General features: G+C 33.4%; 2 protein-coding genes across 5 annotated transcripts; both read right to left on the reverse strand.

Moving 5' to 3' along the window:
• Positions 1-876: 876 nt before the first annotated feature.
• On the reverse strand, positions 877-4,513 carry LOC129871318 (ethylene-responsive transcription factor RAP2-12-like). 2 transcript variants are annotated; one of them, XR_008762252.1, is made up of 3 exons: positions 4,169-4,513; positions 1,232-2,172; positions 877-1,148 (listed from the first exon to the last, which is right to left on the reverse strand). XR_008762252.1 is itself a non-coding variant. In XM_055946249.1 (2 exons), exons 1-2 carry the CDS (start codon positions 4,437-4,439, stop codon positions 1,289-1,291), a joined length of 1,155 nt encoding a protein of 384 aa, XP_055802224.1. In that variant the 5' UTR covers positions 4,440-4,513; the 3' UTR covers positions 877-1,288. The 2 variants fall into 2 exon arrangements, 1 of the variants encoding a protein (XP_055802224.1); XM_055946249.1 differs by having other exon boundaries at positions 877-2,172.
• Positions 4,514-9,518: 5,005 nt separating this feature from the next.
• Positions 9,519-23,179, reverse strand: LOC129871440 (AT-rich interactive domain-containing protein 4). Of its 3 annotated transcripts, none has more exons than XM_055946459.1 (17): positions 22,843-23,179; positions 22,197-22,447; positions 21,880-22,068; positions 20,974-21,027; positions 20,777-20,865; positions 19,853-20,129; positions 19,325-19,381; positions 13,958-13,989; positions 13,491-13,626; positions 13,224-13,397; positions 12,066-12,695; positions 10,903-11,040; positions 10,663-10,761; positions 10,305-10,405; positions 10,123-10,213; positions 9,964-10,032; positions 9,519-9,786 (listed from the first exon to the last, which is right to left on the reverse strand). In XM_055946459.1, the coding sequence occupies exons 2-17, from the start codon at positions 22,344-22,346 to the stop codon at positions 9,691-9,693; spliced, it is 2,382 nt and encodes a 793-aa protein (XP_055802434.1). In that variant the 5' UTR covers positions 22,347-22,447; positions 22,843-23,179; the 3' UTR covers positions 9,519-9,690. The 3 variants fall into 3 exon arrangements, with proteins under 3 accessions (XP_055802434.1, XP_055802362.1, XP_055802508.1); XM_055946387.1 differs by having other exon boundaries at positions 22,197-22,430; positions 22,843-23,178; XM_055946533.1 differs by having other exon boundaries at positions 9,519-10,032; positions 22,197-22,430; positions 22,843-23,178.
• Positions 23,180-24,979: the final 1,800 nt, after the last annotated feature.

Here is a 24,979-nt window from a genome sequence, read left to right on the forward strand (position 1 = left end):
TCTCTATTGCCATTTGTGTAAATCACTCAAAATTGTGGAACTGAACTATTACATAACCACATTTTAAAGAGTGCAATTCTTAGATCGATCAACGATCCTTATGTATCTGTCCTTTTAATCTTTGCAACTCAAAGCAACCACTTACATTAGTAGACCCTTACCGCGATTTGAAATCATGATTTTAAATCTCAATTTCTCCAAAAATAAATTATGATTTTAATTTTTTTAATATAAAACTTGACTTATAAGTTTATATTTTACAAAGCAAAAAACAATCATAATTTTAAATTTTGCAAAAAAATTTCACACTCGCCGTGGAGACTATCCGTACCAAATATGAGAATTTTATCAAAGAATAGCGAGTTACTACTATTGTTGATTTACTATACTAGTAAAACTTTATAAAATTATGTGTATTAAAAATTTATAATAACATATAATTATAAATATTTATTTATAAAAAGAACATGAAGATATGTGATAACATCACAGAAGATTCTGATACGTTGTTTTTGTACTATAATTTGCTCACTTGAAAATATTGTATAAGAATTGAAATTTTTTTAATGTTTTCATTAATTATGGGGTTCATGTTTACTAAAAATATGTACAACTTAAGAAATTGATATCGCATATTTAAATAAAATTTCAACTTTCGCCGTTCATTTGCAAAGTTTAAAATTATGAGTTTGTTTTGGTAAAATATAAAACTTGACCAAAATATAAACTTATGGATCAAATTTTATATTTAAAAAAGTTCAAAAATACAATTTGAAATCTCAAATCTTATTTTTTTGATGAATTTGAAATCATGAGTTGGAAGTAGAAATTTAGTACAAATTTCATAAACAAATTTAAAATCAGATTCTTAAATCCTATCAGCATAAGCGAAAGGTTGAATATAATGGATTGGAACAATGTCAAGCAACTTGCCATAAATAACCAAGTTGTGAAATATAAAGCATTTTGACCCATCAATAGATGCAAAATTTGAAAACTTCAGTTTCTTGTTGTCTAAAGTTGTTAATAACCTAAATACCCACATATTGGTCTAATGGTCTTATAACCAAAACACCTACTCAACACACAATCCATGGAACCCTAAACATGCTTGAATGGTTGTCATCCTCTTCCTTAACACAAGACACCTAAAAGAAGGAAAACACACATCAAAAAGGTGATTACGCCAAGTAACTTGGCGTTGCTTGGAGACGAGAGATGAGAAACAAACCTCACTTCATGTGAAGCCTTATTTACAAAGAATCCACACGTAAGACGTTCTCTTAGCTTAGTAGATACCTCCCATTAAAGAAGAAAGGTCATCAAAGGACCAAAGGTCCATAGCATTTTCACCGCCCTGAGTTGCATCTGCATTGAGGAAGGCATCAACTGATACATCCAAATTTCCTTCCGAATATGGCGTCTGAAAGAACTTCATCTGGGATTCAAAAGCTGGAAATTCTTCAGGTGGCTTGTGTGCAGTGTTCACATCATCAGGCACCAAATTGTTGGAACAAGATTTTAGCTTCTCCTCTGAGTCGGCACCTTCAACAAATTGAGCTTCATCGCATTCTATAGCAGCTGACAGAACAGATGATATGTCTGGAGTCATTGAACACGTTTCTCCCCAACCAAAATTTGAGTGGTCAAAAGAGTTACTTCCTTGGTCAGAACTGAAGTAAACACCAGCGGCAGCTGGAGGGGCATATGAGTTAGGTCCTGTATCTACAGAAGTGGCACACAAAGCTTCGTAGCCATACAGAGTTTTTGTTTTCTCTTCGAGAAGGCCCAAATTGTCACAATATCCATTATTCAAGTTGTTTATAAAAGTGGTGTTGGACAGAACTGGGTTAGAGCTCTCATCAGAAAGAACCTTCCGAGGATTTATCTTACCAGCTTGCCTCGAGGCAGGCACCGAAGCTTCATCAGGAAAGTTTACCTTAGCTTTATTGCCTCTGATCCTCCGAGCTTCAGCATCATAAGCTCTGGCAGCTTCTTCTGCAGTATTAAAAGTTCCAATCCAGACTCGGACACCCTTCTGTGGATCACGTATTTCAGCTGCCCACTTACCCCAAGGACGCTTTCTGATCCCCCTATACTGATTCTTCCTCTGTCTCTTGGAAGATTTCTCAACTTCCTTGTTTGAATCAACAGATTTCAATGCTTTGGATCCTTTCACATACAGAATGAAATAAACACCTCAGTCATCATCAACAACACCGTAATTTGCAAGAACCAATCCATCACCACACTGACATAAAGATGCTAAGAAATTGAGAAACCCAGAGAAACAACGTGCACATCACGTTCCCTGATAATTGCTTGTAATAAATTGCTATAACAGGTTTTATCAAGCCAAGTTCTCCCTAAAAAAAATTGGTATCTTAATCAAACTACACTTGTACATAACATGTTCCCTAGTCTCATCTGCATGAAACTTACAAACAACAAAAGAACACAGCATGCTAAGACACTATCATTTTAAATTTTTACTGTAGGTATCACGTAGCCAACCCCCATCAGGTAGAGGAATCGTAATCTGGGGAACCTGCTCTGCGAGTATCTATTTCACAACCAAATTGTGCTTGAACAGAAACTTCTAATCCAAATATACAGATAACGTAAATCGTGATGATCTTACCAAAAGAATTTATTAGATTGAGCAAACTATCAACAATGGGTTAAGAAGAAACTCAGATACAATTGAAGCTAGCTAAAACTTAGATGCATACCCAGCCATCTAATTATGCTTACACTCACTACACACCATGAAACTTTCATACCCAAACAAGAACTTACTTTAGAGTCCTAAAGAAATTAAGGGGCATCTTCTATCTGGGACTTTTTTCATTATTCAGTTAATACAACAACAACAACAGCCCAGTGAAATCCCACAACGTGGGATCTGGAGAGGGTAAAGTGTACGCAGACCTTACTCCTACCAAGGTAGGACGGCTGTTTCCGGGAGACCCCGGCTCATTAGAAGCATAAAAAGAAGTCAGATAAGGCTAAGAAGTTCAAAGCGATATGAGAAATCATTATTCAGTTAATAATGATGAAAAATAGCATCTTCGCTTCCTGTTCTACACTCTGCAGATAAAGTCATCTTCTTTACTTAGATGAATAGCCATCAACATAAACCGAATACCAATAATTTCAACAAAACTAAGAATTACAACCCATTTAGAGCTAAATTCAGCATTTTTGGCAAAAACAGAAAAAACATTCCAAGCCTAAAGAATAGGCATCCACCGAATGCAAATGGAATACCAATAAATTTGACAGAAGTAATAATTTTACAACACATTTCATGCAAAAATTCAACTTTTCTGGCAGGAAAAAAAATCCCATTCCAAACCCAAACAATAGCCAATAGCCAAACTAACTAAGTGAAAAAAATCAAAAATAAATGAATAATTTTTTTAAAAAAAATAATATTTTACCCAATGAACAACATAGCAGAACCTCACAAAATATGCTCAATATCTATCCAGAAAACATAACAGACACGACGCCTTATTCCAAAATTGAAACTAGTTGGGGTATGCTATAACTATATTAACCCTCAATATCTATTTCACTCCACTTGAGCTAATTTCATTCACATAAAGAATAAAAAGAACTTTTAACACATACTTTCCTCCTAATTTATGTTGCACTCTTTACTTTTTAAAGATTAACAATTTAACTTCAAAATTCTTATTTTATCATTTAGAAACACACAATTATAAAAGACTTATTTTAGGTCAAACATATTTCAAAAGTCTTTCCTAGAGGTAAAAAAAAAGGGAAATTTACATAGATATACAAGTTTGAGCTGATTATTGACCCGCTTATTTATTAGCTCAACCCAAATCATTTAAACCCATCAAAATTTGAGCACTTACCTACTCCAAATTGATACATGAGAAATCATACCAAAATATTTTTTTCATTTGATAGGTTCCTAGTAAAGAAAAATAATAATTATTAGATTTAAAAAATGATAATTGAACAAATAAAGAAATTAAAATAAGAATTAAGCAGGCTTAACCCGCATTGACAGGCACATTTATTAACTCAGCACATCTAGATCCACCCAAATATAGTTCAATCCGCCCATTTAACACCTCTAGCCTGCGTTTCCCACTAAGCCAGAAATTTATAAATTAAAAAAAAAAAAAATTACCAGCAGAGGTTCCAGAGAGTTCAGAAGCAGAAAAAGCAAAAGGATTGATATCCAAATTGAAATCTTCTTCATCATCAGAGAAATTCTGAAAATCAAATTCAAAGTCCACAACATCAGATCTCAAGGACTTGGAGTGGTAATTAGAAGGATTTTTCTTCTTTTTCTTCTTCTTGTTTTTCAGATCGGAGCAATCCCATAACAGGTCGGCGGTGAGTCGTCTCGACAATCGAGGCGGCGGTATCCAATCGGAGATTATGGCACCACCACACATGCTTTTTCCGTTCGCCGGTCAAAAATTATTTTCTACTGTCAAAGTTTGTTTGCGGATGTTTCGAGAAATATCTTTGAGAAAACTATTAAATAAGGGTTGCAAACCTGGATGCCTGAATTATTTTACTTTATTCTCCCTCATGTAACCCTTTAATTACGTATATTATCAATAAATGATAAAAATGGTATCACATGTTTTGGAGTTGGTCATGATTAATCCCTTAACAACAACAACAATAACCTAGTAAAATTCCACAACGTGCAATAATTCAGTGAAATTTCATAATATGGGGTCTGAAAAAAGTAAAGTGTACGCAGACCTTACTCGTACCAAGGTAGGACGGCTGTTTCCGAGAGACTCTCGGCTCAAAAAAAGCATAAAAAGAGGTCAGATAAGACTAAGAAGTTAAAAGCGATATGGGAAAGCAAATAACGAAAGCGACACAGATAAAATAGAGTAATCAAAGTACAGAAAGTAATAGAAAGATAATAACAAAAGTCAGAATAAAAGAAATTACAGTGCGCTAATGCGCCTACTAATACGGAGGAATAACGAGATTATGTACTAGCCTTCTACCCTAATATGGGTCCTCCACACCCTCCTATCTAAGATCATGTCCTCGGTAAGCTGTAACTGCGCCATATCCTGTCTAATTACCTCTCCCCAATATTTTTTCGATCTACCTCTACCTCTTCTGAAACCATCCATGGCCAACCTCTCACACCTCCGTACTGGGGCATCTGTGTTTCTTCACTTCACATACCCAAACCATCTCAGTCACATTTCCCGCATCTTGTCTTCCACCGAGGTCACTCCTACCTTGTCCCGAATAGCCTCATTTCTAATCCTGTCGCTCCTGGTATGCCCACACATCCATCTCGGCTACTTTCATCTTTTGAACGTGAGAGACCTTAACTAGCCAACAATCCCTTAAATATATCGAAAAGGGGGTCAAAGATGCAATTATACGAAATTGAATAAAACTCTCATCAGTTAATAGTTTAATTTAAAAATATTTTTATCGTTAATAATTTCTTTTTCTATAAAAAAATGATCGACCATTGGTCAAAATGTAGACTAATCTTGTGAGTCAATTCCTTAAATGGTCACTCAGGTTTGAAAATTACCTTTAAATATAATTTTTTCTTTTATTTAGGATCAAAATATCACTCAACTATCACTATTTTCCTTCAAATATCACTCAACTATTGTTATTTTCCTCCAAAAATACTTAACACTTCAAAAGCTCCCTTCTCTTCTAGTTGTCATGCCATGTCAATAAAGCCTTATTTTTTTTAATAATAGACTTATTTAATTTATTTAACCAAAATTTTAATTTTATTCTTTATTTTTTTTTTAAAATAGATTAGTTTATTAAGAAGAAATTTGCAAGCTTAGAAATCTTTTTCGGCACTTAAAATTTATATTATTTTCCTAAATAGTTATTCATGTTTTGAAAATTGCCTATACAAATCACTCTTATTTTTTTAAAGATCCATTAATATTTTTTTCTCAAAAAATACAAAATACCTCAAAAATCTCCTTCTATTTTTGTGGACATGTCATATCATTAAATCATCATTTTAAAAAAATAGAGTTATTTAACTAATCAAACTTATGTCTCTACAAAAAAAAATTATAAATTATGTAGGAATTTATGGAGATTATACAAAAAAGGTCATAAATAATCTAATTTCCTACAAATTTTTCTAACAAATAAAATTCAATGAAAAAAATCTTTGCAAGTAATTATTACCTAAGGATTTTGAAATCCCTAAGTAAATTTTCTGAAAATTAAAAGCAAGTAATTTTCCATTAAAATATTCAAATATATCCATAAGGTTGACATACAAAAAAGTTGGTAAAAAAGAGAAATTTACTATTTAACTTTTATTTATAATTTTTTTTAATTTTTGTATGACTATTATATTATATTTTATCGAATCATATAATTAAGCACTAATATATATCCTTAACTCATTCCGAATTCATGAAACACAATTAATTAGTTGGGTTACCTATTTTAATTTAATAATACACACATTATATGAGATAAATATGCTCATTAATAAAGGTTAAAAAAAATTGTACTACAAATATTGCTTCACTTTCTATTTGTTTTCTTAAAAAAAGATTGTAAGGATTAATATCAAATTACTTAATTTATGTTTTTCAATGGTTAATTGACCTTTAATATTATTAATTTATTATACAATAATGATTAAATAATGTAAGTAAATGTTCATGAAATGATTTGTGCATCATGATTTAGTTTTAACTTCAATTGAATTTTTTAAAACTGCAATATTTTTTTGAATATATATGTTTATAATTATACAAAAAAATTAATGGCATTATAGTAAGTGTTAAAAAGCTATTCTTCACAATAGAAAAAAATATAAAGTTCAAGTATGATATATGATTCTTAAGATTTACTTCTTAATAAATTAATGTATTTTTTTTAAAAATAATACTATAATTTTAGTTAAATGAGTTTGATGAATTAAATAATCCTATTATTAAAAAAATGATTTTAGTGACATGGCATACCAACTAGGAGAGAAGGACGCTTTTCAAGTATTAAGTATATTTTGAAAAAATAATAATAGTTGAGCGATATTTTAATCCTAAATAAAACAAAAGTGATATTTGAATGCAATTTTCAATACTTGGAAGAAGTACCTCCTAATCTTGTCTGATAGTGGATATAATACCAAAAAAAAAATGTGTAATCTCATGCAAATAAAGATTACTTTGCGGAAAAAATTGAAAGTCTATGAGTTTCTTTTAAGATGTGTGTTGTTGTGCTTGTACATATTTCTAAATTTTGGGATATTATAGCATATATTATTTAATCAAATTCTCTATTTCACAATGATAAATAAGGTTATTTAGGTTTTTATTTTCCTAGTTAGATTGTTATTGATATTACAATCGTTGTATACACTAATATAATAGGTAAAAGAATCACATAAAATATAGTTTCTATCCAATTTTTATACTAATAATTTTATGGCACAAATTGAATCCTCTTTCGGATAGGCCCTGAAAGGAGAATGAAGGCTAGAATGCCAACAGGTGTCTATTATATTGAATTTACTCGATAATCTCTATTTTGGGAACGTCCAGTGCCAATAGTCGGAGACAAAAGATTCATATGAGAAAACATAAGTAAACGAGCCTCTACTTGAGCCTCCAAGGATAAAGGTACATGAACAACCATTTGATCTCCATCAAAATCGACATTGAATCCCTTACAAACTAATGAATGTAAACAAATAGCGCGCCCCTCCACTAAAATGGGTTGAAATGCATGTATGCCTAATCTATGCAGCGTGGGTAATCAAATTGGCCAAAGGTGTGCGTTCGTGAGCCCATACTAAAGTTTCAATGCTAGGATTCCCTTCTTTGTTTGTTTGATTCGAAGGGGAAGGGCCCGTTGAGTTCTTAAGAATCATAATATTTTTTTCGTCTAAATGATAAAATGGATTCTTTTTCTTTTCAAAAACTCCATTTTTTGATCATGTTTTTGAAAAATTAACTTCATTGAGTTAGTCAGACCACCTCTTCTTTTTATATGATAGTATCTATCGGTACTATCAAAATTGAAAGAAAAAAGGAATCCCTCAATTTCTTGACTGCTATCATATATTAGATAGCGTCGGAGAGCAGAGGACTGAAAATCCTCGTGTCACCGATTCAAATCTGATTCCTGGCACATGATTAATTTGTATGAGTTAATCTCTTATAAAATTACGTTGAATAACTAATGATGATACTTTTACATCGTAATGACACTATCCATCCCCCATCATCACCCAAAAAAAAATGACAAGTTATGAAGAGTGAAATACTCATTTGTCCCAAAAGAATATGTTATTACTATTTGGGACTCAAATAATTTATTTTATTGGATTGTTCTAGATATTTAGAATTATATATGTATTTTTTGTATTGAGGATTTATTAAAAATAATTTTAAAATACGATTAAGGTTTATGTACACATTATTTTCTTCAAGGCATACTTGTGACATTATACTATGTTTATGTATGTGTTTTATAGTGCATTTCATAAAAAAAATTGAGAAATAATATCAAATTAGACGAATATCCTATCATATCTACTAAATCTTCCTATACTTTAAAATAATTACATGTAATCTTAACTAATTACATAATCACTCATTCTTTTCCTCTTTTTTCTCCCTTACTCCCCCTCACTCTCTTCTTCTGCGCCCCCCCCCCCCCTTCTCCCTCTCGCTTTTTCTTTATGCACCGATACACTAATAACTGTATCAATACATTTTGTGATACTAAATACATGTATTTTTTGTATCAAATACTTGCAGTGGACGAATACACTATTACAATAACAATAATATATCCAGTAAAATCTCACTAGTGAGTTTGGTGAGGATAAAGTGTACACATATCATACCCTTACATAAATACTTAATAGATGGTACAATGATGAAATTGATATGAGATACACAAAATGAAATAGATATCTGATACAACAGATGAAATTGTGAAATTTGGAAGGAAAAAAAATACTTTCAAAGTGAAAAATGACATTCAAAAATTGAAGTTATGCTTTTAAATCTTTGCAAGTAATTTGAAATGAATTTTTTTTTTGATATTTTTAAAATTTCGGAATTCAACTTCAAACTGTATTGCCAAACATGATTTTCAAAATTTAACTCCGGGAAAAAAGAAGTAAAACATATTCACAGATGAAACGGTAAGTTTTCGGGTATTCTGTCGTATATAAGTTCTTTGATTGTTGCATTTATCTCGGTTTCACTTCCTTCGATTTGGTTAAAAAAATTTATAGCTTATTAAAGATCACGTTGAATAAACAAGTTTAAGTATAAAAATCACTTTGAATAAACAAGTTTAAGTACTGCTAATTTCTCTGACGTTTTTTTAAAAAAAAGAAATTGAGGGTAGAATAGAGAATTATAAGATGGTAAATCGAACACCAACCAACTAAGCTACTAAAACTTCCCTAAAATTTCCAACTCAGACTTGAAAAATAAAGTAAGAGGAAAGTGCAAGGTGGAAAAAAAGAAGACATCTTTATCCAAAAAACGAAGACTAAAAAAAGATCTGTGAAATTTTAGCAAAATGATGAATTCCACCAACCAAACTACAAAATGCCATATCCTCACAGAGGATTATATATTACAGACTTGCGCCATGAGCCTGTCTGCAGTCTCATCCCTTTCCCTATCTCTACAATTCTTCCTCCTAATAAGAGTAGCAGCACTCCTCGTCGCCGCCTGACGCCTTCCAAACTTCTTTTGCCTTTTCACTTCTGTTCAATATACGCCTCCACGTCTTTCCCTGTTTGTCCAGAACACAAGAAGCTAATGCCCTAAGTAATACAACCTTTAACTAATTTCTCTGCAAAAGCACAGATGATGTTCTAAGAGAAAACATGTTTGTTTAATCAATTGGGATTGGTTTTGCTGAAGCCATTAGGCTTTAGGTTCAGGAATATCCGTTTATAGTTTTTGGCACCTTCTTTTTAAAATTTGTAACGCTGCATTGCGGACATATGTATTCCAGTCCATCTGTCTTTGCATAGTCCTGCAACAAGAAACAGCCCATATTTCACATCAAAACTCCTCTAAGAATACTAAGAAATGAAAGAGGTGGTTATGAAGATCAAAGTGGTACCTTGAAGGCGCCAAGACCTGGTCTTCTATCACAGCCAAAATGTGCCCACTCACCACAAATCCCACAGTTAACCCAATCTCCAGCAGCACTACTGGAGGACATAAGGAGAACATCATGTTAGGCAATCATTATTACACCTTTGATAACTAGCAGCAGTTAAAACAAAACGAACGGGAATTGACCTGTGACATAACAAGCAGCACTCTCCATCCACATCATCATGAGCCAATTCATACTCCAAGAGGTAAGTTTCATAATGTCTTTTAAGTGTATTTCCAACACCCTGATTCAAGAAATTATTTTGTTAAAAGAGCTGTTCAAGTTTCCGCAAGTATACATAAAAAGGGGATTGGAAAATCAGAAGTAAAAAATACTCGAGTAACAGTTCTTGCGCGGAAGTATAAGCATCCACAAAAACTTATGAACATAACAAACATGCAGTTCTTTCAACCAGGTTCAGAGAGAGAAACATGCTTAGTCAAAAAATTGTTCTTGGAAGAGGAACAGGCTACCATATGTTACACTGAGTAGAGGTCTTACAGTCATCCTATTGGTCACTGTGTGATTTCGCATCTTTGAGAAAACTTGCCCTTTCCAATTGATGCCATTGCCAACATGAAACCCACCCCTTGAAACCACCTGAAGAACATAAATTTACAAATTAGAACAATGTATGATAGTCTTATCATTTTTTCTGCAAGGGGGTATAAAATATATTGTTCTACACCCTTTGCAGATTTCTGAAATGTCCTTAATAAGCACAAAGACAAGAAAGCTCACCTCCCTATACAAGTTAAAGAGGTCAAGGCGTTTGGCATTGAGAATAGCATCCGGAAACTCAGCAAGGCCACCTTGAGGAATGAGACGAGTGTGTCCACGAAGAATTAGAAACTGCATTACATCTTTCAGAAATTCCTCCTGTAAATAGGTTGGGCAGAAAAGAGGGAACAAGAAAAAATTATTACAACCAGTAGAATCAAGTGAAAAGCGGCATTCGATGTGTAGAATGTATTCTGAAAGCACCTGGTGTTAAAAGAAAACCTCTCATCAGTTAATGCAAACTAAATAACTTGATTCCATAAGTTTGTGCCAACACTTTCTCATCTAAAAGAACTACAAAGTACCAAAAAAAGGCAATCCTTCTGAAGAACAAAAAATCCTGTAAGGCCCCTATACCTCACATATCCTAGAATGAATATTGTAAATTACCATTTAATGATGACAAGCTTCGCAAATTCAATGTCTGAAATCCCCAACACTTACTTTTCTTAGAGCATGTAAAATAAGCTAAAGTGTTCTGAAATCAGTGTTCTGACTTCTGTCTACTTACAATAATTCAAGTTAAATAGGTAAGAGCAGATAAATGACATCATCCACTGCAGAAATCAGATTCCTCAAGCAAAGTTATGCACGGAAATATATATGAAAGGATCTTAGAAAACGCAAGGTTATCCCCGTCAGCTGGTGCTACATGTGTAGGGAGGCGGGCGAGGATGTGGACCATCTTCTTCTACATTGTGGGTTTACCATGAGACTATGGTGGGATATGTTTAGGTGGTTTGGCACTCCATGGCAATGCCAAAAACTGAGAAAGAGTTGATGTTCAGCTAGAAGAGCGAGAGAAGATGTAGGGTTTGGAACATGGTCCCTCTTGCATTAATGTGGTTGAGAGAGAAATAGGAGTGTTTGAAGGAGTAGAAGCAAGTTTCTCTCAGTTGAGGAGTAGTCTCCTTTTCATTATTTTCTTCTTTTGGTGCACACAAAAAGTCCCTTGTCGTATAGATGATAGGGTGGAGTTTGTAGAGAATCATGTCTTTTTGTAAATTCTTTACCTTTTGGTATACCCCCGGTATATAGTCTTTTTGTCCATGTTTATGAATGGAAATACACTTAATTGATTAAAAAAAAGGAGAAAATATATATGAAAGGAAAACTTATCTCACCTCAGAACACACATGTATTGGGCTGCGCCCACAACCATGTTTCTTCAGTGGAAGAGGATTCAAGGATATAATTTGCTTAGCTTGATGTGAGCTTGACGCAGATTTTCGATGGGTAACAGGTGTTACTCCAACATTGCTACCCTTAGTTGAAGAAGGAATGATGGGTAGATTAGTTTTCACCTGGTTCCCATCATGACTCTCCAGCTCCGAAATTCGTGAAAAGGGTAGCATTTTCTGGTGACGAACATGAGGAATGGGCCTCATAGCAGCAACTTTGAGTTTTTGTCTAGCAGTCACCAGAGGTGTTGCAACACCATTCCCTAATCGACTTTCTTTCTCTTCTTTCACAGCCACATGATTTCCAGGTGTTAACCCATTTTGGCAAATATAACTCGTTCCCTGATATAAATCAGACCTCTTTCTACTAGGAGCAGGCGGTCTTAACCATGCTGGAGGATTGCCAATCTTAAAATTGCCAAAAAAAACATCCTTCCCTTGCTTTGTGCAGAAGAAAAGAAGTCGTTGAGCATCATCTTTCTCGAATGAAGCTACAGCTAGTCCCTGAATGCTAGCAATGCCAAGTGCAACTAAACTACGATATGAAACATCAGGAGCCAATTGTCTCAAAACCTGAAAATAACGGAACATGAAGAACAAAGTTATAAAGGACTATCTAAAACCTAAAGCACGTGGTAAACACCATCAACGTTGAAAATATGAATTAACTTTTTCTTTGAAACTATGGAAAAAATGAATAACTAATAGTGATCCGTGATTCAGCACACAATCCTTGATGGTACAAATATGTAAAGGTGACTAAGGAACTTAAAAGAAGAACAACAATGACTAGATCAACCATTACATTAAAAGAAAGCCTGGATACCCACTATCAAATGTATAGACCCATCGTCTAACTTACTAACCAGAAGGCAAACTTATGTAAGTACAAATATGAAGGAGAGATACCGAACTTAGAACACACACATAAATTGTTTTTTTCTTTATAAGGACGCACATATACTGATTAAATCAGCCATTACGTTCAAAGAAAACCTGGAGTCAAATTTATTGGATTCACCTTCTTCTCTCAGGGTATCTCTCAAAAAGATTCAAGGAGGGGACAAAAAAGAGAAACAAAGAGCAGTGAAAATAAAGGACCTGTGAAGCCCACATCGGAACCTTCATGCAAATTTCAAATACTTCTGATCCACAAGCTACAGACATTGATCTCCGAGGAGCAGATATAGGTGGTCTATTTTCCTCATCACTTGGCAGGACATGAACCAGCGTACTATTTTCAATGATTTCACTTTTTATGTGATTCTCTAATAGCTGAAAATTAACAGGGAAATATACATTACCCAATCTATCGTCAGAGAGAGATTAAAGTCATTAGCTTATACATGAACATACTGCTAAAATTACCAGATCATCAAAACATGTTTGAGCACTGCCTGAAACTAGAAGTGAAATATGAGCAGAACTACTGGTTGACAGATCACACCGCATAGTCACAACACCACGGGAAAATGTACCAGCCTGAAGAGGCGGTGGAAGGGCACTGTATCACAGAGCAGCAACATTAGGGGCACAAAAGTTTGACAAGAGAGAAGCACATGAACAGAAAGAATTTAATCAGGGAAGTGCATATTGCTGATGACTTGGTGACTGACAACCAGAAGAAAAATAAGCAAATTTTTCCTCATAGAATAAAAGAAAGTAATCACATATGAAACATGAAAGTTTCCTTGTCTTAAAGATGGAATCAACAGGTGGATTAAATTTTAAGATGTAATTCAACATCAAATTTTGGAAATGGACAATAACAACTCCATGAAGCAGGTAGGGAAAATAAATTGTTACTGCTCCACAAGATCCATCCTGAGAAATACCTGACTCGGTTATGCAGCTTACTCCCTCGCATCTGGAATAACAAAAAGAAATGCAGTTTTTTCAGTACTCGATCACGTCTTACCTAGAAAATATTTAGTGATTTCAAGAAAGTCCTACTTCCTCATTCTTCAGTAGACATGCAAAGATACAAAAAGGACACATATGGAAAGCCAGAGTAATTGCTAGGTTGTGTAATTAATAAGGTAGCATTTGCGCAGTCTAGTAATTGCATGGCTTAGTAAACAAAGGCTTGTTTGTTTGTCATAATGTAATTATTAAGTAATTCAACATCATGATTGGTGTGTTTCACAAGTGGTAATTACAAAGCCATATTTTAAATTTACAAATAATATGAAAAGTAACAATATGAACAATAAATAAGCTTTATTTACGTAATTATTAATGTGTATCTAATCATAATTAAAAATAATTTATAACTCCCTCCATTTCAATTTGTTTGTCTAGTTTTGACTAGGCACGGAGTTTAAGAAAATAAAGAAGACTTTTGAAACATGTGGTCTTAAATTAAAGATACATAGAATGTACCAAAATACCATCTAATCTTGTGGGGTCTTAAGTATGCTATGTGGAAAGTTAGAATTAAAGAGTTGTCAAAAAAGGAAATAAGTATTCTTTTTTAAGGGGACTTAAAAGGAAAGTAGGACAAATCAATTGAAACGGAGGGAGTACCATATATTTAAAAATATGACATACACAGTGTAGTCCCAAAAAGTGAGGTTTGCTGAGGGTAGAATGTATCAGACCTAACCTCTACCTCAGAGGTAGAGCGGTTGTTTCCGATAGAAAAAGAAGTAAAGGAAATAAAAGAAACAACAGCCCGTAATCAAACAACAGATAATAGTAGAATAATACTACAACAAAATAATACTATAATCAAACTACACCAAACAACATATAATAACAACACTCGAAGAACAAGAAACAAGAGTAATACTACTACTAGAATAGACAACAAGTCAATACACTCCTACATACTAGTATGGACACCCTTCTAACCTAATTTGTGTCCATCACAACATTTCTATCTAAGGTCATGACGTCGATGAGTTGCAACTGCGTCATTTCTTGTCTAATCGCATCTCTCCAATACTTCTTCGGTCTACCTCTACCTCTTGAATCCATCCATAGTCAACCTCTCACACCTTCACATTGGAACATCTGTGCATCTCCTTATCATATGTTCAAACCATCTCAACCTCACTACCTGTATCTTGTCTTCTACTAAAGTCACTCCACTTTGTCTCGGATATCCTCATTTTTAACCTTATCTTTTCTAGTATACCACACATCCATCATATTATCCTCATCTCCACCACTTCCATTTTCTGAATGTGAGAGCTTGATCAGCCAACACTCCACCTCGAACAAGAAAACTGGTCTAAACATCACTTTGCAGTACTTGCCTTTAAGTTTTGGTGGCACCTTCTTATCACGCAAAACACCAAATGTGAACCTCTATTTCATCCACCCTGCACTAATACGGAGAGTGACATGTTCGTCATTTCCTAAATAATAGATCCAAGATAATTGAAATTATCTCTCTTTTGGATGACCTATGTATCAAGCCTCACTTCTACGTCAGTCTCATCCACCATATTATTGAACTTGCACTCCGAGTGTTCTTTCGTGTTCCTGCACCACCTAAAACCTTTAAACTCTAAAGTTTGTCTCTATACCTCCAGTTTAGTGCTCTGACACGAGTCTTGTCAATTCACTTTGAATTTTCTGCGTCAATACATCCATCACCAAGGCAAATAAAAGCATAATAATTGTTGATCCCTGGTGCAACACCATCAAAATGGGGAACTGCTTTGAGTCTCCTCTTACTGTCCTTACTCGGATCTTGGCTCCATTGTACATGTCCTTAATTGACCTAGTGTACACCACAGATGCACTTTTAGCCTCCAAGCACCTCCAAATAACCTCCCCGAGGACATTGTTATAAGCATTTTCTATGTTGATGAACACCATGTGTAAGTCATTCTTCCTCTCCCTATATTGTTCCACCAGTCTCCTTACTAGGTGAATGGCTTCTGCAATCGAGCGTCCTGGCATAAATCCAAATTGGTTCTCAAAAATATCACATCCCTCCTCGCCCTCATCTCCGCCCCACTCTCAAACATTCATAGCGTGACCTAGCAGCTTCTTAGTATGATATATTTTGAAATACATATCTTTTTATTAAAGTATTTTAATTTAGTATTAGGTAAATAATTAATAGTTTCTCACAAGAATTGTTTTTGAATAACGTGATGTCTAGGGAAGCGTGTGAGAACCTTGGCTACTCTTCTGGCTATTTGGCAGCTCACATCAAGACAAATAAGGGGTAACTCTACCCACCAAAGCTTTTCCAGATGGGGAAGAAATCTCCTAGTGTTTTGTCTTAGCTGAGATTAAAGCTTTAGTTTCTAAAAGTTCTCACTCACTTCATTCACCACTAAGACGCAACATTGTGTGCGTCTCACAAATAATTTTAGAAAAGATCTAATTGCAAATTTAGATGTTTTAGTCAAAACATGTGAATGGAATCTAAATTTATAATTGTTCTTCATCAATAAATTTATATTTGTTTGGTTTGAAAATTAAAAATGTCTTAAAGATTGGCATGAGATGTGAAAGTATTTTTTTCTAGAACATATACTCCTACTTTGTTGGTGAAAATGGCGTGAAAAAAGTAGCACGGGCAGTGGCGGAGCCAGAATTTCTATGAAGGGGGTTCAAAATATAAATAAGTAAACACGTGAAAATCACAAGATGAAAAATGAAGCAAGATGGGAGGAAAATATTAATCTTAACCCGCTAAATTTAACTTGCCTTATCATGCCGCATTTAGGTTCTTCGTACTTTTACCCTGCTCCATCGAGCTTTTTTTATATTTCTCGTGCATTTTTTCCATTTTTTGGTAGTGTTCTACTACATTTTGATTTTAAAATTCTAAATTAGTGCCCATTCAATCATATGTTACTTAAAAAATCACCAAGATTTTTAAAAAGGTGTAAGAATTGAGTTACTAATATTATAATGTATATTCAGAAGATAAATAAATGACATCGTCGATTTTTAGTTCATTTCATTCAATTTACTAGGTTAGTCATTTGCAAAAAGAAAAATGATGAATAAATCAAATAAGTTTAGTTTAGTTTTCATTTTTTTAGAATCGAATTGAAAAAAAAAATACTATAAAATTAAGAAAAAAAATCAATGAAATAGATTTTGTTAAAAGAATATTCACGACTTTTAAATTTCTTCATTCGATCAATTTTAATTTACTTTATTTTATATAATATGTTTTCTAACTCAATTCAAGTTTAATAATAATTCATCATTTTTTAAAAGAGTTTCTACAAGTTAGTACATGGGAAGAGAGTTATATAGAAACAAAATGAGCAATATAAATAAGAAGAATAAAACACAAATTATCAAAAATGTGTCTAATACAAATTGAGAAAAAGAAATAGCATAGAGAGAAAAATAATGAAAAACAAAAATAATAAAACTTTACATTAAACCCAAAAACAATGAGGCTTTTCATTGGGTTAGGATTCTGAGCCCGAAACCTGAGCACATCTCAACCTTTTCAAAGCACAAAAAAAGGTGGGAAAATATTGTATGCAATGGGAATCGAACTCGAACCATTTCGGTCAACAATGAACCCTTTAGCCACTAAGTCATGCCTCTCTTTAGTTTTAAAGGGGTTCATTTTAATATATATACTAATAAAACCAGAAATTGATTTTCATATACAGTATAATTTTTCGTCGAAGGGGTTCAGGTGAACCCCATGAACTCCACGTAGCTCCGTCCCTGAGCACAGGATAGCATGAGAAATGAACTAAAAAAATAGAAGCTAACTTTGAAATATAATTACAAAGTGTAATTTCTACCAATTCTCACCTCTCTTAAGAATTGGATAGTGTAATTGCTCCCCCTCAATTACATTCTTTTCCATTTTGACCAACTAATTACTTGGGCAGACAAACACGCAAAAATTGTGACTACATTCAATTACACCCAAATCCTATTCCAAGGTACCTCTCCAAATGTGCCCTTATTCTTCTTCTTGTCCGTTCGGATGAGTTTGCACGCACCTCAACTACTCCATCGAATACATGATCCCCCCCCCCCCAAAAAAAAGTTATCTACTCTCTCTACCCCAATTTATGACACTTTCCTTTTTAATCAATCCCAAAAAGAATGACACATTTTTTTATTTGGCAAATGTTTAATGACATAACACTTTGCCCTCGTTGGGTCTCACTTATTTGGGGAAAGTAAATAAAGATAGGGGTATAACTTTGGTTGTTCTTTCCTTCGAGCTAAGATAGACCCTATCAAAAACTAGTTCCAGAAGCATCTTCCATTCATCTCGACCTAGACTGATCTGTACTCTTCTATTTAAAAATCCATTTATTTTAGGAGTAGTTTTGGAATATTGAAAAGTCTTCCCATATTTCTTGAACTACGTGTCCATACAAACTACGTCACATAAATTGGAATAGAAGTAGCAGTAATTTTGTCCACCAATATTTATTTAAGCGAATGGGAAAAAATCATCTAGCATTTTTTTCTATGCTAGGATTGAACCTTGGTCTCCGATGGTTTTTGCCTACTTCATTGACCGTTAGACACAACCTTGGGTTCATCTATCAACATTTCTTTAAGATCAAGAAAAGGGAACAATAACAGCCTGATTCATGACCGTATGTGCACAGAAAATTTGGTTTCTACGAAAACGGTGACCATATACACTTGGGGGTCATTTGGTAAAATGCATTAGCTTTTTGTATTACTAATATCTTATTTGATATACTTTTTCAACCTACGTATAACAAGTATTAGTTATATTTTCTATTTGGTATTATCTTATGAATAACTAAACACATGGCAAACCATGGTATTAGTAATGCAAGGGTTCTTAATGCATGCATTAGCATGGTTAAAGATACAATTGTCCCTCAAAACCTTTTGGACATCCTTTTCACCGTATTTTGTGAAGGGTATTTTTGTAAAAAAACATTTTTAGGAGTTATACAATGTATGTTATTTTTATTACACTAAATCAAACAGTGTATAAAAAATCAGCGCAGCATAACTAATGACAGCATTACTCATACACCTTATTCAACACTATTTCTTATACACTCTACCAAACAACCCCTTAGTCGGATGGCAAGAAGCCAAAAAGAGGACAAGTCTGAGCAACTCAAGTAAAGAAAATGGTGTCAAATGATAATCATCTGAAGTAGTTTTAGTATATTTGATATAATTAGCGGCTTCCATTTCTTCAAGAATTGAAAATATGTGTCACAAGGTGATAAAAAGAGGAAAAATTTGGTGCAACTTACTTCTATGTTTAGAAGGGCATTCAGACCATCGGCTATAGATCCCAACAAGCATTCATCCTGAGCACAAGAAGCCATTCATAACATAAGTAATGTGTACAATTATTTCCAAATATAAGATGATACAACTTAGAAGATAAGCTATGAAGAGAATATTATATGTTTGTGTACAGTAAACTGTATATCTTCAGTCATAAACTAAGTGCATGAAGAATAAGGAGAAAGTTTGAATTTTGTTGTCAAACAGCTTGATAACATATTGCAGTTGTAACAATACCCAAATTAATCTAACTTTTGGGGTTTGTTCAGATACAATTTCGCAAAGGAAGGATCACAATTGCTGTTCAGAATAGAATTGATTACAACAACTATGTCTCAGCCTCAAACAAGTTGGGGTAAGCTATATGAATCCTCATTAAAATTGAATTGATTAATGAATTTAAATTTTTTGAAGTCAAACTTTTTAGAATAAAAAAGGGAATTGTGCCACGTGCACCCGAATAGAAAGAGTACATGAAACGAATCCCATACCAACGAGCATGGCAATCCACAGACAAGAAACCTCAAGTTCACATCATCATCATAGATCTTTATCGCAGGAAGAGCATCAGAATTGGTTTCTTCATCATCTTCAGGACCTGCCTCAGGTGGAGGGACATCAATGTTTGGAGGATCACCAAGCAGGTGAGGACCCACATTCTCACTTTCCTTCTGACTCATTTCAGGGAGAACAAGGTTGTTTCGGACACAGTAAAGCCTGAAGGATGCATGTGCAAGTTGAAAAGCATCCCAAACATGACAAGTTGAACTGCAAAAGACAGGTCGGCCTCTTGAATCAATTCCTTAAATCAAACCATACATATATAAAATCATGTATAAATTTCATTATAGTTAGCTCTCCTAGCAATGCAATGTAGGTAAGAAATCAATCGCATGGTCAGCTGATCTGAAAGTAGCTAGCACTATTATTTGATGTAAGCCTCTAAAGAAGGCATCCCTTTGCTGTAAAGTGTGCTGATAATCTTGACAATCCCCAGATAACATTCTTGATTGCAATTAAAGAGATCTCATAACATTCCAGTAGAATAGAAGGTCAAGAATGCCACATAACTCAATATGAAAAGCTCTGTGAAGTCTACAACTAAGGCACCGTCAAACTAGACAAGAATGCAGTGTAAATCTCAGACAAATGTAGCAGACATGGAAAAACATTATAATAGAAAATTTGACAAACGACAAAAATACCATTAAGAAATAGCTTAATGGAAATGTATAAAACCAGATAGTTTTCTAAACGGAATACACAGCCATATTATTGAAGTCAACTGTAAGAATACATCTGTTGTTCTCTAGCATAGAGAATACGCACTAAAAGGAAAGTACAAGCAATTAGTATATGGGAAGTCCAGAATAATGAGTCAAAACACTGCACATCAGAGTCACCGGTAAGAATACCTTTGTGCCACACATAAAAATGCATGTCGAAAATGGGATGCTGCATAGCATGAAAATACGCTCTTCCAGTACATCACATAAGGAATTCCCTGCAAAAATGAGCATAGGGGTGGAACCAACAGAAACCATCCATTAGTTTAAATGAGGAGATTTGGCCAGATCATCAATTGATTTAGCGAATACAAGTAATCTCTCACCTTAGCATGAAGTGCTTCAGCCAATTTTTCTCCATTTGGGAGCTCCAAATAGACCTACAATTGGATCATCAAGTAAACATCAGAACTAACAATACTGCAATTTACGGTCCTAATAGTGCAAGTATAATATGACCATAGGAACACTTCAAAATAATTGAATCTTCAGCAGAATACAACTTAACTTAATCACTAACAGGCAGTTTGGTATTTATTTCTAACCCCTTTTTGAATTAAGGCATTACTGATTATTAGGTATTTCATTAAGAAATGATCATCTTGAAGTCTACTTTTTATAAGCAATCACCTGGAAGTCTATTTTGCTACGACAATAGAAGCTGTACCATTTACACTACAAGTTAGAGGAACAAACACCAATCTGTAAACAAGCCACAAACCAACATATTGTTGGACAAGCATCCATACATGAAATAGACCAAAATACGAGAACCTTTAGTCACATGCTCTCAACCGCTAGACTGAAAACATAAGCACAATAACAACCTTCATTGAAATAATGCTAAATTACCACAAAGTTTGATTCTCCCAAATAATAACCATGCAACTTTAATGGTTAAAGAGGATGATTCTGCAAAAGAACTGACTGGATCTTATTTATTAAATTAAGTGAAATAATGCAAACCTAACAAGCCTGCAAATTATCTTATAATCTGAATCTAAACCATTTGGCAAGATATATTAAAATCCAACGACTTGGCAATGGCTTCAGAAATAACATGAACTACCAAAGATGAAGTACATGAACTGTTTAATACTTAAATGCATCAATAAAATCCTTGAGACATCAATCAAAAAAAAAAACCTTTGAACATCCAACCAACGGAGATGCAAGAAAAGGCACTACTAGCACAAATCTCCTGAAAAAACAAAGGAAAGAATGTTACATACAGCGGTTGGCAACGCGGAACTAAAGAGTCCAGAAAGGGCCTCCGCAGAAGACAAATCAAGACCTCCCCAAACAAGTGAACCAACTTCATCATTCGAAAGATGTTCTCCTTGCAAGTATACAATATTTGGCTTCCATGAATCTACAACTTTATGAAATTCATCGGTACTGGGGTTTTTCAACACTTGCACCTACATTTAGCAAATTGTAATAGACATAAGAAACCAGTTCATATGCCAAGCTGATGATGAACCTTGCTACTGAGAGGTATCAACCCAGAACATGTTAAATTAGATACAAACGTAATTAATAATAATACCTCCAAACGCCCTGATGATACAATCTCCGGGAAGCAGTATCTCGGCTTACCATCATGTACATCTTTCTTCTGATCATATTCAGCAGTTCTCCCACATAATACTGCAAGAAGACTGCAACTTTGTCTGGAAGCTCCTTGGCTATTAAACATCACGTTAACCTCGCTTTCCTTTCCTAAAACTACTTCACGCCTACAAAGGAATTCTCATACCCTGAATCTTAACTCTAGCAAACCCTGCATAAAGAAAAATCCTATTACACGTGTAAGAACATATAAAAATGCCCAGATGAGCAAAAGCACCAAACCTTTAACACATGCATAAACCAAAAGAAGCTAGCAAGAAAACTGCAACATATTGATCTTCATATATAACCACCCCCACCCCACCCCACCCCCAATCCAGAAAACTACCAATAACCACTTAAAAAACAATTCTTTGGTCTCAATGACAACCTAATTCAGAAAATTACTCATACCCAACTTGAAAATCTGGATTTTGATCTCAAAACAACCTCAAGTTACACATACCCACTTGGAAAAAATCAAAGATTTCAATGTCAAATACAACCCAAATCCCCAAAAAACAGTTAAAAATCAACGAACAATCAGATAAACTGGAACTGGGTATAAGCAAAAAAGTACTCACCAGATAGAGAAATTAGAGAACATCAAAGGATTTTCGTACATAGCTCCGAATCCATCCACGAATGAGAAACCAATACAGCCACAGATGAAAAGGCCAATAGAGTAAAGAATACAAACCCTAACCCTTTTAAAATCTACAACTAATAATCAAAAAGAAAATATATGGTAAACAGAATACGGAAAGTTAAATGTTCGTGTGATTTAAGAGTCCCTTTTTTTCACATTAAATTATTAACTCAACAGTCAAATCAACAGCCAAGAAAAAAGAGATTAAAAATTTACAACTTTAATTTGAATCATTACGTCTAAAAACGAGCTTGGGTTTAGAGTAACAAAAACACTCAATTCGAAAAAAAACACGAACAAGAGAACGAACCAATTCCAAAAATTGTAAAAAAGAAAAATTAAAAAAAATTGATTAAATAAAAACATAGAATAACTAGTTCATATATATACTCTTTTTTGCCCTTAATATTCTGTTTCTGAAAAAATAATACTAAGAACAAATTTTCGAATAAGAAACCCAGAACTATAAAACGTTCATAGGAAGTCAATTAAGCAATTCTGCGGTAATTTTAGTTTAGAGAATGAGGCTAATCACTCATTTTCTCTAATTTAATCATGCAGAAAAAAAAGAGATGAAACGAGAAAAAAGAATCTTCCAAAATTTGTGGGAAAATTTTTACAAAAAGTAAAATAAAATTGGAATTTGGTGTTTCTACATGTTCAAATACATAAGAATAAAATAAAAAGGATAAATATATATTGCTGGACTATTAAAAATGAGTTAGTTTTATCTATCGTTATATTATTTTGTACCTTGTTATTATGTTTTTTTGACTTAATTATGACCTTCTACTGACGAAAGTAACTCAAAAATACTCATCTTACTAATAAATGTTCCAAAAACAAGGAAAATGATCCAATTTTACCTTTTATCTATTTACAACAACAGCAACCCAGTGAAATCCCACAACATGGGGTCTGGGGAGGGTAGAATGTACGCAGACCTTACTCCTACCAAGTAATTTAATTGTGAAGACTTGAGTAAAAATTTATATCGTGATTATGAAATTAATTTGATTTTTAAAATATCAATTTGATGTTCTACTTGTATTAAATTTGCGAAAATTTGAAATGGCTTAAAGTTACAATTGATATAACGTAAATAATCATGCCAAACACATTTCATGTGTGTTTTTTTTCTGTTGGTTATTATTTTTCAATTTAGTATTGTATTAATTTTAAGGTACATTTACATGTATATTTGATATTTGAAAATTAATTTTGTATTGTTCGAAATGTGGATTAATTTATTTCACTCGAGAGATAGGATAAAATAATTTCAAATTAGATGAGATATAAATTTATATCGTTAATTTAATGCATTATAAATTTTATTTTATATTTATCTATGAAATATCTAATTTATTTCTCGTACTAAATGAGCAAGGAGTTTGAAATTTAACTGATGGGTGAAAAAAGAAAAGTGTTTGAAGTGTAAAAAGAAAGTTGACTCATATAGCGCACTAATTTAGTGTTCTATATGAGTTTTAATATTGGGGCAGATTTAATATTTTTACACAATTTTTATTATATTTATACTTAAAGTTACCAAGTTCAAAAAATATATTTATACTTGACCTATTATAATAGAGAAGAAAAATAGTGCGATTTATGATACTTTTTCGTCCGATTTTTGTTTTTTCAAAACTCTATTTAAAAGGAATTTTGGATGAGCTTAAAATTCATCAATCTTCCTATATTTTTTTATATATCCAAAAATGTCTAGTGAGTCAACGGTTAGAATTTCATTATTTTTGAAATGGTGAAATCACCCACAACAATAATGGTGTTTATTATAGGCTTATAGAGTTGTCCACCACAGTCCAATTGTTAAGTTTTCAGTTTTACTTGACTATAAGAAAAAATTTCAATGCAACTTATAAAAGAATGGGCATTAGTAAGAAAGATGTTAAATTATCGTAATAGAGCGATACCTAATATCTTTTTTACCACAATATTTAGTAAATTATATTGAGTCTTTGCCTAACTTTTTGAAGTTCGATTGAATTTAGAAATCAAATCCCTTCTATTAGGAGATGAAATTCCTTCCTTTCTCAGTATCTGAAAGTGGT

Source organism: Solanum dulcamara, chromosome 1, assembly GCF_947179165.1.
Source record: "Solanum dulcamara chromosome 1, daSolDulc1.2, whole genome shotgun sequence".
In the NCBI taxonomy this organism is placed as follows: Eukaryota; Viridiplantae; Streptophyta; class Magnoliopsida; order Solanales; family Solanaceae; genus Solanum; species Solanum dulcamara.

Bases quoted from the DNA above. Each gene is read 5' to 3' on its own strand.
- LOC129871318 (XM_055946249.1), bottom strand. From the start codon at position 4,439: ATGTGTGGTGGTGCCATAATCTCCGATTGGATACCGCCGCCTCGATTG. The intron at 2,173-4,168 runs GTAATTTTTTTT...TGTATGTGAAAG, and splicing joins ACTCTCTGGAACCTCTGCTG to GATCCAAAGCATTGAAATCT.
- LOC129871440 (XM_055946459.1), bottom strand. From the start codon at position 22,346: ATGTTTAATAGCCAAGGAGCTTCCAGACAAAGTTGCAGTCTTCTTGCA. The intron at 10,406-10,662 runs GTAAGACCTCTA...TTCTTGAATCAG, and splicing joins CAGTGACCAATAGGATGACT to GGTGTTGGAAATACACTTAA. The intron at 10,214-10,304 runs GTCAATTCCCGT...TATGTCCTCCAG, and splicing joins TGCTGCTTGTTATGTCACAG to TAGTGCTGCTGGAGATTGGG.